Source organism: Falco punctatus (genome assembly GCF_963210335.1).
Source record: "Falco punctatus genome assembly, chromosome: 9".
Taxonomy (NCBI): Eukaryota; Metazoa; Chordata; class Aves; order Falconiformes; family Falconidae; genus Falco; species Falco punctatus.
The window spans coordinates 31,159,289-31,172,620 of record NC_137589.1 but is presented as its reverse complement, the minus strand read 5'-3'; the positions used below and the strand labels follow the sequence as shown (position 1 = coordinate 31,172,620).

The 13,332-nt window shown below is 37.4% G+C and overlaps 1 protein-coding gene across 10 annotated transcripts in view; it reads left to right on the top strand.

Annotated features, from left to right (window-relative positions):
- Nucleotides 1-13,332, top strand: part of CFAP43 (cilia and flagella associated protein 43) — a 53,430-nt gene that overhangs the window by 25,975 nt on the left and 14,123 nt on the right. For 5 of the 10 annotated variants that reach the window (XM_080401144.1, XM_080401140.1, XM_080401138.1 and 2 more), the window contains 11 exons: nt 1,905-2,074; nt 2,825-2,977; nt 3,416-3,546; nt 4,174-4,339; nt 4,921-5,031; nt 6,660-6,737; nt 8,130-8,255; nt 8,679-8,783; nt 9,471-9,587; nt 10,383-10,592; nt 12,312-12,518. In XM_080401144.1, coding sequence (XP_080257270.1) covers nt 1,905-2,074; nt 2,825-2,977; nt 3,416-3,546; nt 4,174-4,339; nt 4,921-5,031; nt 6,660-6,737; nt 8,130-8,255; nt 8,679-8,783; nt 9,471-9,587; nt 10,383-10,592; nt 12,312-12,518 — 1,574 coding nt within the window. The remainder of the gene's footprint in view (nt 1-1,904; nt 2,075-2,824; nt 2,978-3,415; nt 3,547-4,173; nt 4,340-4,920; nt 5,032-6,659; nt 6,738-8,129; nt 8,256-8,678; nt 8,784-9,470; nt 9,588-10,382; nt 10,593-12,311; nt 12,519-13,332) is intronic. The other 5 variants (XM_080401143.1, XM_080401141.1, XM_080401142.1 and 2 more) reach the window with 5 other exon arrangements.

The following is a 13,332-nucleotide window of genomic DNA, read 5'->3' as shown; positions in this document are numbered from 1 at the left end:
TCAGCTGAATCATTTCAGCAGACAGACCGTGATATTTTGAGTGAGAGCCAAGGAAGGAAGAAGTAATTCGCTCTCAGAATCACAAAGCCACCACTTAACTGCTACTACTACTCATTGTTGTTTTTATTATTACTACCAAGTGGCCAATGCCCAAAGCCAGCTGCAAAAAGGCCTTGGGCTTGGCATCACCCATATGCTGACTAACATATCAGATATTCAAAGTAGAATCAATCTCACCAGCTTCTTCAGCGGATTATTATAGGTATATAATAGCTCATTAGGAAAAGGTTAAAAGTTGATACATCTCAAAAAATAATGATTCCCTGTCTTTGTTATAGCTTTTCTATATAAAAGCACCAAGGGAAAAATCCACTGGATTTAAAAAATATTAACTTGTGTCCCGATAAAGAATGTTACAGTGAAACAGTCTATGAAAAAAATGGCACTATGAGGAAAAGGGGAGAATTAAGGGCACTTAAGGATGGCGTACCTCAATTCACCTTCTGGAAATCTGATCCTTTGTTTCTGCAGTGTACAATGTATGTATTGGGACATCACAGTTAGAATTTCTATTCATAATCTGGAAGTGAAATGAAGAGAACCTGTTTTTCATTAAATTGGGTAACCCACACTAAATTCTAAGATACTGTTCATGATTTTTTTTTATATATGCCGTCCTCAGCTGTGAAACAACTGAGTGTCATTCAGGACACAGCTATAATATTGCAACATTTTAGAAGTACTGTAAGCAAGAAAAAATGGACCTGTGTGTCATGAGTGATCATAGAACTTTTAATTGTGTCTGATGTTCTAGGAATATCTAAAACTGATATCCTAGGAACGCACTTCCTGGAATCAGCTGGGGAGCTAGTTCAGTTGTCATGAAAGGGCTTAAATACATTAACTTAACTAAGGCACAGTGCAGAGTAATGTTGCACTTGCTGTCCTCACCATGCAGCCAGCACAGGACAGGCTTGGTTGACAGTGGCACCATGCACTTCCAGTGTGTCTTCCACGTAAGAATTGCCAAATCAATATAGTTTGAGGTTTCAGTGATGTCTTCTATCAGATTGGAGCAAAAGACAGCCTGTGTTCGTTTATTAGCATAATTCTATTTTTATACCATTTTACTCACATTATATGCAATTTAATTACTAACAAAGTATTTTGTGGAGAAGACTTCTGTAAAACTGTTAGTAGGCCTAGTGTCAGATTTTTCTAGTTATTTACATTTAATTTTTAAAACACCTCACTATTTGCAAACTTTTAAAAAAGTAGTTTTCAATAAAGTTAGTATTTTCTTTATTCACTAAGACTGGGCTTCTTTTTTTGCCTGTTTTTAGACATAAAAACGGGGCTTGATTTTCAAAGTTGCTGAAGATCTACAGTTATTGCATCAGTCTGAATTTCAGGTGTCTCTTTAAAACTCAAATTAAAGAACCAAAAGAAATCAAATGTGCTTTTGAAGATATAAACTTAAGTGTTTTAACCATTTACCACCCAGGCTGTGTGTACTTCATGGCAGAGATGCCTCAACAAGTTCTAGATGAAATTGATGACATGAACCTCCACATAAACTAATTGGCACTGCATATGTAATACCCAAGAAGCAGAGTATTTCAGTGTATACAAATTGTCACATCACTATGGTTAAACTGTTTCTAGTACATCTTCAGAGCTAGTAGAGCTATCTCTCAGCTTCACTGCAGTGTGCTACATCAGCAGAACCCACAGAGTTAGTGTTAAAGCTAGGTATCTTAATTCTCAGTCTCCTTGAAAATTCACATCTTCACATCATGCTCACTCCTTGCTAAGATTGGTTTTCATAAATAGTTGATAGATGAAGCACCTGCATTAGTGCTAGTGATGTCTCTTCTCACCTGTTTCTTTTTTCAATATTTTAGATAATGATAAATATGTTAATGAACAAGGAATGCTTAATCCTAGTGCTATTAAAAAGGAGCAATATGATCTGGATTACCCTTTGAGCTCAGCAGTCAGATTGAAGGATAACATTGTGTATGGCTACTGTACCTGTGCACCTTTCATCTGTAAATACCGTCTCTCTGAAGAGGTAATTCTCTGAAGTTGCTTTATTTTGGGTGGTGGTTAAATACCAGTGAACAAAGGCTGTAGATGAAGTGACTACAGCAGGATATTATCTTAAAGAAATCCTCTCTACACTAAAAATACCTACTCCATCCATAAACATAAATTTTCAGTATCCTACCACCTGTTCAGAAACCTGGCAAAAGCAGTCTCCTTGTTCTGTTACACAGAAAGCCAAATACTGATTCTTAACACTAATACAGTTTGCAGACACTCCACATGTAGCTTCTGTATTGGAGATGTGCTTTTGTGCAGTCTGCTGTGTAACCTGAGCAGGCAGCGGTTGAAGGATCTGAGCCCATGACTAAGACCCAACTGCAAACCCAGCCCAGCCCTGCCTCGTAAGGAAGTAATGGGGGCTTCAGGAAACCACTGTCATTGCCCACTGATGAACTGCAGCTCTCTGCAGCTCATAGGTCTCCCTCAGTTTAACAGTCAGGTCAAGCAAGAAGGTGAATTCCAAAGGTGAGCATTCCTCCTTGACATGATCTGTACATTCTGAGCCAAGAAACTCCAGGCCCAAATGTACTGAATACAGACCCTGTTGAAGAGAGAAGCAAATCAGCAGCATAGCAATGGTACTGCTTCCTGAGCTCAGTAATCCATCATTTTAAATTACAATGCATGTGGTAATCCACAAAGCTCTCAGTCCTCTCAAAATGGCATAGTTATTTCCATCATTTGAACTGCTGCTAATGTTTTTTTTGTTTGGCAGAATATGCTGGAAAATCCATCAGTATTTTTATCAGAAAGGAGGACTCCTAGCAATCAGTTTGGTTCAGGTTTCCTCCGTTTATCACCCAACAGCCAGTGGCTGGCAGCAGCAGCAGAGGATGGTGTTTTGTTCATCTATCATACTTTTACTATGGTAGGTAGGCATCCAGGCACAGGCTTTATTTGGTTTACATGAGAAAGAGGTGGGAAAACGACTTTCTTCTACTGTAAGCTTTTGTTCACTTGAATATAAGGTGTTCCAGAAAAATTTATCTTGAACATTAACTGACATAGCATTATAAAGTACAATTGTTTTTATAATTACTTTGTATATGATCATACAATCTACTTACTTTCTTCTCCTGTATATCTTAGCATAATTTTACTACTCTTCTTTTATCTCCTGCAAAATCAATATACTACAAACTTGCCCCATCTGTAGTCAGAAATTTTAAACTCATACATCCTAGCCTTTTATGTATTTTGTATTGACATTTTTGTTTGAATTCTATGTAAAAATAAAGAAGCATGATATACAGATATATTCCATTAGAAAATGTATTTGCTGATACTGTTTCTATGACTTTTCTAGGATGTACTTGCTCAAAAGCATTGTCACTCATATCAAGGAGGGGGAATCAGATCTGTGGTATTTTCACTGGATGGCAAGTTCATCCTTGTTAATGGTGAAAATGATGGTGCCCTGGTGTGTCTGAAATGGAAGTATGTATAAAGTGGCAAACAAATATTGGTGATGTAAATTCTTGTATCCTGACAGACTAATTTTTGCATCTCCTTGTGATTCTAGACTTCCTTTTTATTAGTCTCAGGGTAAGGAGAAAAATTGGATAGAAATAAAATCATTCCTCTCCTCATTATAGGCGGTTCCCCTAGCTCATGAAAAGTCATGTACTTTGAGTATGGTTGCAGTACAAGATACAGGAGTATCTTCTGGTAATTATTACACATAGTGACCTTCTCACCACTCTCAAACCATCTGGAAGGGTCTTTCTGGGGGACGTAAGGGATGTAATCTCATGAGATACCATTTTATCTCAGCAATTAGGAGACATCATAGCCTTAATGGGAATTCAACTGTGGCTATAGAGAGCTCTTAGCATACATTAGGAATAAGAGATACTTCCAACTACAGCTTTTCTGTCATATAACAAGTGTTCAGGTAGATGCATAGATTAAAGATGACTCCATCAGAGCAATATTTCTGGTAATCCATCTTTCAGAATTTCTGATGCTGTGGAAACTTCACTAATTCATGCAATTCTAGAACTCAAACAATATTGACTCATGTAAAAATATTGAATAGGCATCTGTTTCCTTTCTGTTTACTAGGAAGATAAAGAAAATTGAAGTTAAGGAAGCTGCTTTTCATTGGCAATCTCTTCTTGCTGTACTGAATGAACCTACTTTGAATGAAAATGTTGTTTTAAAATCTATGGCAGAATGGCAGTTTGACCCAGAATCTACATCAGAATCACTTCCAGAAAAGAAATTTAAGGTGTTTTCTTTGTTTTTATGGGGTAAAACAGTTTGATCATTATCCTAAAATTACACATGATAAAAACTGTCCTCAAAACAAACTCTGATCCTTTTGTAAAAATACAGTACCCCTGAGGATAGGCCAAATGTGATTTTTTATTAATTTGTGGAATAGTGTTATTAAGGAAATGGAGTAGTTGCGGAAAGATGACATACACAGCTTCAATTTCACTTGATTACTTCGGCCACAGAAAACTCTGTGACAGTCAGTTTCTCCTCGTGTGAAGCTGTGTCATTCTCAGTGTGATCTTACTGCTATACATTGTGTGTTATGAGTTGTATATTTTTCTGTTGAAATCAAGCAAAGCTGTGATTACAGAGGTTAGTACAGTCATCCCATTTGAGTCAAAAGGCTTTGCATAGTAGCAAGGGCTTGCAGGATTAAATCTGGGGACTGCTTAGGGAATAAAAATGTTGTAACACACTCTGAAATTTGGTGGTGATGGTGTTGCTTCTAATGTGAGCCCATTTTTTCTTTCATTTATGCCTCTCTAATTTTCTCTAAGTACCTGAGATGGATATTTATATCCTTAATTTCAGGAGGCACCACTGAAATCTTCCAGTGTAGAGATGACAGAAGATGGAAACGTCACCAGTTTGTATTCAACCAGTACCAATGACATGACATGGATAGGTCAGAAAATAAAGAAGGTACTTTCATAGAACAAGTATGAATCAAAGGCTGGGTTTTCAAGAGTTGCTAGTGATTTGGGGTGCCAACTCATATGCTGTAAAGGAATCTAGTTTCTAAAGCTTTTCTGACATTTGGACCTCTCTTTAAGGCATTATGATCTAGACTTTTAGAAATTCTATGTCAAGGTTCTAAACACATAAAAGAAGGTGCCTAGCACAATAGGAGCTCTAAAGACCAAAACACCACTTCTACACAGGGAGTAAACTAAAAAAAAACATTGCCAGAGAAATTGGCTTCCTTTAGAAACTTATAAAGACATTTTTCTTCTAAATGGCAAAATGTTGCAGGGAAGATTATTACTAGAAACCAAGCAAGTGCTGTTTTCCTCGCAAGGGCCAGAATAACAAATTCTACAGCACTGATAAATCAATACTAAACAATATGACATTAATACAGAGCCCCTGAAGTTTATTTCAGGTTAAGGTTGAGGTGAGTGTGTTATGTAACCGAAATTTTTTTATAAGTAAAAGTGTGTCAAAGATCTAACTGTCTACAGAAAGGGGATTCAGCACTTTGTGAGCCTGGAAACTGCTATGTTAATGTTAATATAGTTTTTTTCCCCCCAGAAATATGAATTTATGGATGCTAGAAGGTTCTTTCTGGGATGAGTCAGAGCTGTGTATTTTGTCCAGCTTTTGAGGTTTAGTGACAGGGCAAAGCAAAATATCATTGCTTTCTGGGTGATCAGGAGTGACTTCCCAAATTATGATGCAGTTTCACAAGTGGCTCAAGTCAGTCTAAGACATACTGCCAGCATCTTCTCCATCAGTCTCCCAGACAGATATTCCTGTTTCTGCTTTGATGCTGGCACTCATGCTTTGGTGTCTACTGGGATTTTTGGACAAATCCATGTGACTATGCGTACATGAGTACCACATGACTGTTAGTATCAGTTAGGGACAGGTGATGAGAAGCAAAGGTTGAAGGGCACCAGTGTGGTCCTAGATTGCTTTAAGGTGCTCGTTAATGTCCTAAGAGACTTGCATCTGATTTGTAGAGGATGGAGCCCATCCAATGTCAGAATGATACACCTCTTCCTTTCAATCAGTAGCCATCATCCTACTTAAAGTTGTTAACTTATTTTAGAAAACAAATTCCAGAGATGCAGACTAATTGCAGAATTTTCCCAAAGAGATGAATTGGCAAGGCTGTAGGGGCAAAGAAAAATTCACAGCTTCCAGTATTAGTAACATGTTGGTTTATATTTGTCTTTAAATGTCCTACTGGAGATGCCCTAGTGACAATGAAGAATCTAAGGAATATGAAGCATTTAACAAATTCTGGCAGTAGGCTTTAGACAGTTCAATATGTCTGTAATTATTGCACTTGTAATTACTTCTTTCTTTAATATTTTCTTTCTTTTAAGCTCTATTGCTGTACAACCAGTTTACAATGTGACCTGGTTGTATAATCTTTTTTCTCTTGAGTAATTCTGAGAATCATTCTTGAATTAGGATTATGTCTATTTCAGCTATTAATCGCTTTGGAATTTTGTTTTCTGTACAGATAATGTTCCTTTAGATTATTTCAATCTTTTTTTCTCTTGTGTATTTTGTCTTTCAATAATATATTTCATGTATTTCAGATCATTAAAGAAGAGACTCAGAGGTTTGCTAACCAGAAGAAAGAGCTGCAAATAGGAATTAAAAAGCTGCGTAAAACTGTGAGTTTCTTACAAGGGTAATGGCTCAGCTTACCAGTTTTGTTTATAAATACACTTTCTTTATGGCTATCAGCTGTAGTGCTCAGTTACATTTTTGTCATAAACTCTGAGCAGACAGGTAATTAAGAGACATGATTCTTCAGGGACTGTACACTGAACCTGACAGGAACTACTGTGTGGTCTCTTTGCTCCAAATATGTTTTTTTTTGTACTACTGTCATACCTTGAGTAATCTGTCCCCTCAGCAGACTAGTTTATGCCTGTCTAACCGCATACATTATAGAAATTGCTGTCCTCCCCTCTTCCTTCTGTTTCCTTCCATAAAAGCTGCTATCTGTGAGAGGATGAGCAGAGGGTCACCTAGAGCAGTCTGCCCAGGACCACGTCCAGACTGATTTTCATTGTCTCCAAGGATGGAGACTCCATGACCTCTCTGGACAACTTGTTCCAGTACTCAGTCACCCTCACAGTAAAAAAAGTCTTGCCTGATGTTTGAGTGGAATCTCTTGTGTTCTGGTTTGTGCCCATTGCCTCTGGTCCTGTCACTGGACACCACTGAAAAGAGCCTGTCTCTGCCCTCTTAGCACCCTTCCTTCAGGTATTTATATACATTGATGAGATTCCCCTGAAGCCATTTCTTATTTAGGCTAATAGTCCCAGTTCTCTCAGCCTTGCCTTATATGAGAGATGCTTCAGTCCCATAATAACCTTCACTGGACTCTTTCCAGCATGTCCATGTCTCTCACATCCCTCAACCTGCTAGCAACACTCTCAATACAGCCCAGGATACCGTTAGCCTTTTTTGCTGCAAGGGCACATTGCTGGCTCATATTCCACTTGGTGTCCATCAGAACCCCCAGCTTCTTTTTTGCAAAGTTGCTTTCCAGTTGCTCAGCACCCAGCGTGTCCTGGTGCATGGGGCTGTTCCTACCCAGGTGCAGGATTTTGGACTTCCCTTTGTTGAATGGTATGAGGTAGATAACAATTTAATAAAATGATAACAACTTAAAAAAGTGCTCAGAACTAGGTGCAGGATTTTAGAGTTCCTTTTGTTGAACTGCATGAGATAGGTAACAACTGAATAAAATGACAATGACTTACTAAAGTGCTGAGAGCCAAAGAATAAAGAATTGTGTACTACAGGTTCTTACAAAGTATATGCAACTTTACATATAACATCCAAATCTATTTTAAGAGAAAGATGAAATATATTCATGTAGTCACTAGCTACAGGCAGCATATTCTACCAATTACCATGAAGCTGTTAAATGTGGAGGCAATTAAAATAATTTTCCCTGATATCGAGTTCTATAGTGTTAAAAATAGTGTTTTCTCTATTCACATTCAAATTACTTTCTATTCCTTATACTTATTTAAAAAAACACCCAACAGATTCAGAAAATGATGCATGAAAATGAACAGGTGCCAGACATTGAGAAACTGGAGCAGCAGGAGTTCAACTTGGATCTAGAAGAACAGGAACGAGCGCAGGCAGAGGCTGAACAAGAAGTTGCCCGGGTATGACAGAAGGCGGGGAAGAACATTTAAAAACTAGCAGTGAAAAGTAGAAAGAATGATTGAAGAACAGAGGATGATCTCAAAGTTGCTGTTCACTGCTTAGAAGCACAAAAACTTAAAAGTATTTAAAGTTACCTTTTGAAGCAGGTGAATCTGCTGATGCAGACATTGCTGATTGGAATATGATCTATGCTAGAATTTATAAATCTGACACCGTGGCCTTGGGCATGTTGCTTAAGTTCTAGAATGCTTTTCTTCATATAGAAAATGATGCCTTTCGGTAGTATGCAATATAGTTTTTGGAGAAGATCTGTGATAGCCCAAGAAGATGAAATATTGCTAATCCATTTAATCTGTTAGGTGTCTTTCAATAACTCAATACAAGTTGCCCATCTTGTTATTTTCTTTTCTGTATCTTGAAAGGTGAGGATGGAGATTGAGATGGAGAATTTAGCAAACCGCTATTTGCAGGATGTCATCAAACATGAGTGCTGGGATGCTATGTGTGTAAAAGAATGTGCAGTTAAGGTAACCTCTACTTTCTAATTCCTTTTGGAGTAGTTTAGTATAGGTATAGGCAAAAACTTAACTTCTTCCCGAGGCTTATGCAAATCTTTCATTCTGTTCATTTTGTCAGCCTGACTGATTTTACCTTCTGGTGGATAAGAGTGCTGATAAGCAAATGAGCAACTATTTAATTCCTTGATCTCAGAGACTATCTTTATGCAGTACTGCTAGAAGGGGAGAGGATATTATTTTTCTGTGTGCAGTCAGTATGACTTCTGCTACACAGAAGATAAAGGCAATATCTGACCCTGATTTTCCCAGTTTTAAACAGAGGGAGAGTAGGCAAACTGATGATACTGAATTATCTCAGGGGTGGTGAAAGACCAAGTCATTTTACAAAAAATCTAGTTCTGGTTGAATTCTGTGGATAAAGAGACCACATCCACAGATTAAAAAAAAAAAGAAAAGAAAGAAAAAAGCAAACTTGGAACCAACCATTTTCACTACGAAAAAGGCAAGTGTTTTTGTCTTACCCCTGTATTTTTACGACATTGTCTTTATTAATTGATCCTCAATTTTATTCCTGATTTTAAGAAGACTTTATAACTGTTTAGCATTCAGGTATTGAAGAAATGAATTGATAGATGCATTCTGAAGAACTTTTTACTTTGGGGCTTTGTTTGTGTGTTTATTTTTACATTTGAACAGTGCTTCCATATGGCTTGTGAAGTGAAGAATTATCCACTGAAGGGACGTAGTGAAGAAGAGCTGGAAACTTTGGAGAAAGTTCTCCAGTTAAAGAAGATTGAGACAGCTGATCTTAAGGTACAATCTCTTTGAAGTACTGCATAAAGGCATGTTCTGAGTTGGCATCTTAACCCTTCTTTACATAGTTACATTTCTAAGGTCCATTTTCTTGCTGTAGAAATTGTCAAAAAAAAAATTAAAAATATAAAGAAAGATGAAATGTTGTGGTTTTACTCAAAACGAATGTATTAGTATTAAAGAATCACAGAATAGCTGGGGTTAGAAGAACCCTTTTGAAGTCATCTAGTCTCACCCTCCTAGAGCAATTTACTCAGGGCCATGTCCAGTCAGGTTTGGAATATCTCTAAGGATGGAAGATTCCATAACCTCTATGGGCTACCTCTTCCCATGTTTTGACAGCCCTCACAGGACAAGTGTTTTATTACGTTTAAGTTGGATGTCCTGTATTTTGCTGTATACCCTTTTCCTCTCAATCTGTCACTGAGCAGCACTGAGAAGAGTCTAACTCTGTTGTCCTTACTCCCCACCATAGTGGTTTTTATATGCATTACTAAGTTCCCCTCCCAAGCCTTCTCTTTCCTGAGGCTAAACAATTCCAGTTCTCTTAGCCTGCCCTCACATGTTAGGTGCTTCAAATCCTTGATTGTATTAGTGGCCTGCCACTGGACTTGCTTCAATATGCCCAGTCTTTCTTGTACTGTGGAACCTACAAATGGACCCAATATTCCAGATACGATCATTTCAACTTGTATTATTTAGATCACTGACCTTAATTAACCTCTAGATTTTTTTCTTACATGTACCACTGCATCATGTACAAAATTAACGCAATTATCACATTTGTGATATTAGGGTCAGAAGAAAAATCTTGCGATTGAGTCTGAGACTGTATTATCCAAGGAAAAAGGAGAGAAGGCAGAAGAAGTAATGGCTGATGATAGTGCATCTTACTGCCTGATTGGAAGTCTGAGCTCTCAGTATGGTGGGGACACATCTATCCTATACCACCAATGGGACTTGCATACCAAGGAGCAGAAAGTCAATCAGATAGTATTATTGAAGGTGAAGTCTTAAATTTGTACTACTGCAGTGACACTGTCATATCTGTTTGTTCTCATAGCAATCACAGTCACTGTTAGATTTTGGGCATATTGGCACTATACGATGGAGGGTTGCAGAGGTCTCTGAGTTACTGAGATGAAAGCAGATAAATACACATAGTGCAGCAGAGCACCATATGGACTTGCCAGCTCAGGTCTGGAAGGAAAACATTTTTATGAAATTGGTTACCCAATTTGAGGGTATCTGTATTTGCCCACTGGTGCTTTAGTTTAAGAGTGTATAGTCAAAGCTAGCTTGTACACCTCAGCACACCCTGTGAAAACATGACCTCTTTCCCTGTTATTTGCTGCTGAATGAAAGGTCAGCTGGATACTCACCCCATTTCCTTTCTCTCCAGTCTTACAATACCTTCATTTAGAGTCTTCAATGTTTCTGTTGTTTATTATTCATTGCTATCAAACGCACTCACTTCTCTTACTCTGGCCAGTTTATTAAGTAGTAAACATACTACAGAATAAGCTTTTTATGAAGATGATCTACAAGGGTAGAAATGGTTAAACTACTATAAAGCATCGCCTCCTCAAAGCTCTTTAAGGCTGTAAATGGTAGCAGAGCTCAATGATTATACATTGCAATACATAAAATCTACTAGGTATACTAGTGTGTAAATAGATGGGAAGAAACACAAGGAGCACTTTTAGATGTAAGATCGGATGTAACAAGATCTTTCTGCTGTATAGCTTTAAAGCCACATATTATATATTGAAGTGTAGATACATCTTCAGTGTTCTGGGCCAAAGCACCAAGCTGGCTGAGAGCTAGATGGCTGACTAGCCATCATGCACAGCCCTTTTTCTCCCAGCAACATTGTACCTTATCTGCCATTTTGCCTTATTACATTCTAACTTACTATTAGCTTAGAAATCAGTGAAATAATATGGACACAGATATTTATTGTAATACAAATTGCAAATGGCCAAACATCTCAAAACATGAAGTTTAAAGATAGAGCTGAAATCCTTTTCATGTTTCATTTTAGTAAGTTGACACAGTAGGAAAGACACATGGTTTTCTCTCTTTATAGTCTACTTTTATTTAGGATAAAGGAAGAATTTATCCATTAAGAATATATGCTTTTAAAAATCATTAGAAGGTCTCTGGTGTTTAAAAAAAAAAATAGTTTCCAATGTTTGTTTACTTAATGGTCACATTTTACTTGCATATCTCAGACAGAAAATCCCATGAAAGCATATTGAAACTGCAGGTTGCATCACTTAAAAGTCAGGAAAGTATGTCCTTCAGTCTGCCTCCCTGCACCTGTGATTTACAGTCTCTAGGTTTACAGGTCATGTGTTTTTTTCTTTGAATCCCCTTCTTCTTTCAGCTGAAGAGTGAAAAAAACAGCAAATAGGTGGCAGCCTAATTTTTTATCTAGTTTTGGCAGCAGTATGCTTCTTTTAGAATCCTTGTCAGATGGCAAATATGTAGAAAAAAAGGAATAAAAATTTCTAGGAAAAAAAAAGAGAAACCTAATATTTGCCACTTCCATTTAACAAAGCTTGAACTCTGCCCTTACAATTTTCATGAAAGGGCTTTGTGAGCTTATCTCCCTGTCACACAAACACACACACATTTATGATTGATGGCTAGAGGAGTGGTATATAATCATGGATGGGTGTCAGCTGTGCAGTATTGCTGTTTCCTTTTTTGGTATTTCAGGACATCATTTACAAAGTGAAAACTGCTTTTAATAAGGAATTTGACATAGTTGCACAACAAAAGGAGCAGGAGATAGCACGGGTGAAAGAAAGAAACCTGAGGATTCGAGAAATCTTGGCACAGCTTGACGTCCAAGTGGAAGTGTGGGAGCCAGCTCTTACAGATGATGAGATACCAGAGCGAGCGCTAACTGTTCAGGATTCAGAGGTGTCTGAAAAATAATCTTTCACTTTCACTCACTGAAATACAGTTCTTTAATTATTCTCATTTCCAGACATTGTGTCAGTACTGAAAAGCCTTAAAACAGATGTGTCTGCGTACTTAAAATTATCTTTTTGACTCTTTTGCTTCCCTTCCCTTTTTAGGGAGAAAGCTCTTAATAAGTCGATCTGAAATTAATAAGATATATACAATCTTAATTTTATGCTGTTAAAAGTTTTTAATAGCCCATAAATTAGGTAAAAATTCCCCCTGTTCCTGAGTATAATGTTCAAACCTGGCTTGCAGGGATTACTTCCATATCTAAGGGTTTCTGTGTTCTCTCTGAGCACCATTTTGAAACTACGTAATTTCAAACTAAAGTATCTAGGTACTAAAGCATACTTAGTACTGTATTTATACATTCAATTGATAATTTATAAAGAAGCGCAATATTTCTTATGCAGTATAGTCCACTGATTTCATCTGCTCTTTTGGTCAGTCTGTCCTTACTTCTCTCTGCTTTCCCACCAGTTCATGTTATGCCACTATCAGAAAAGCTGTGCATGAAACACAACTAATATCAACAAAAATTGATGGCAGTAGCATTTTTTTAATATAGCTTTTGGAGCTGTTCAAAAGAATTTTCTTCTTGAGCAATATTATCATAGAGCAGAAATATAAAAAGTGTTAACAATTAGTATTACACCATTGTCATGGTTTAACCCCAGCTGGCAACTAAGCACCACAGCTGCTCACTCCCTCCTCACCCCAATGGGATGGGGGAGAAGACCAGAAGAGTAGAAATAAGAATACTCATGGG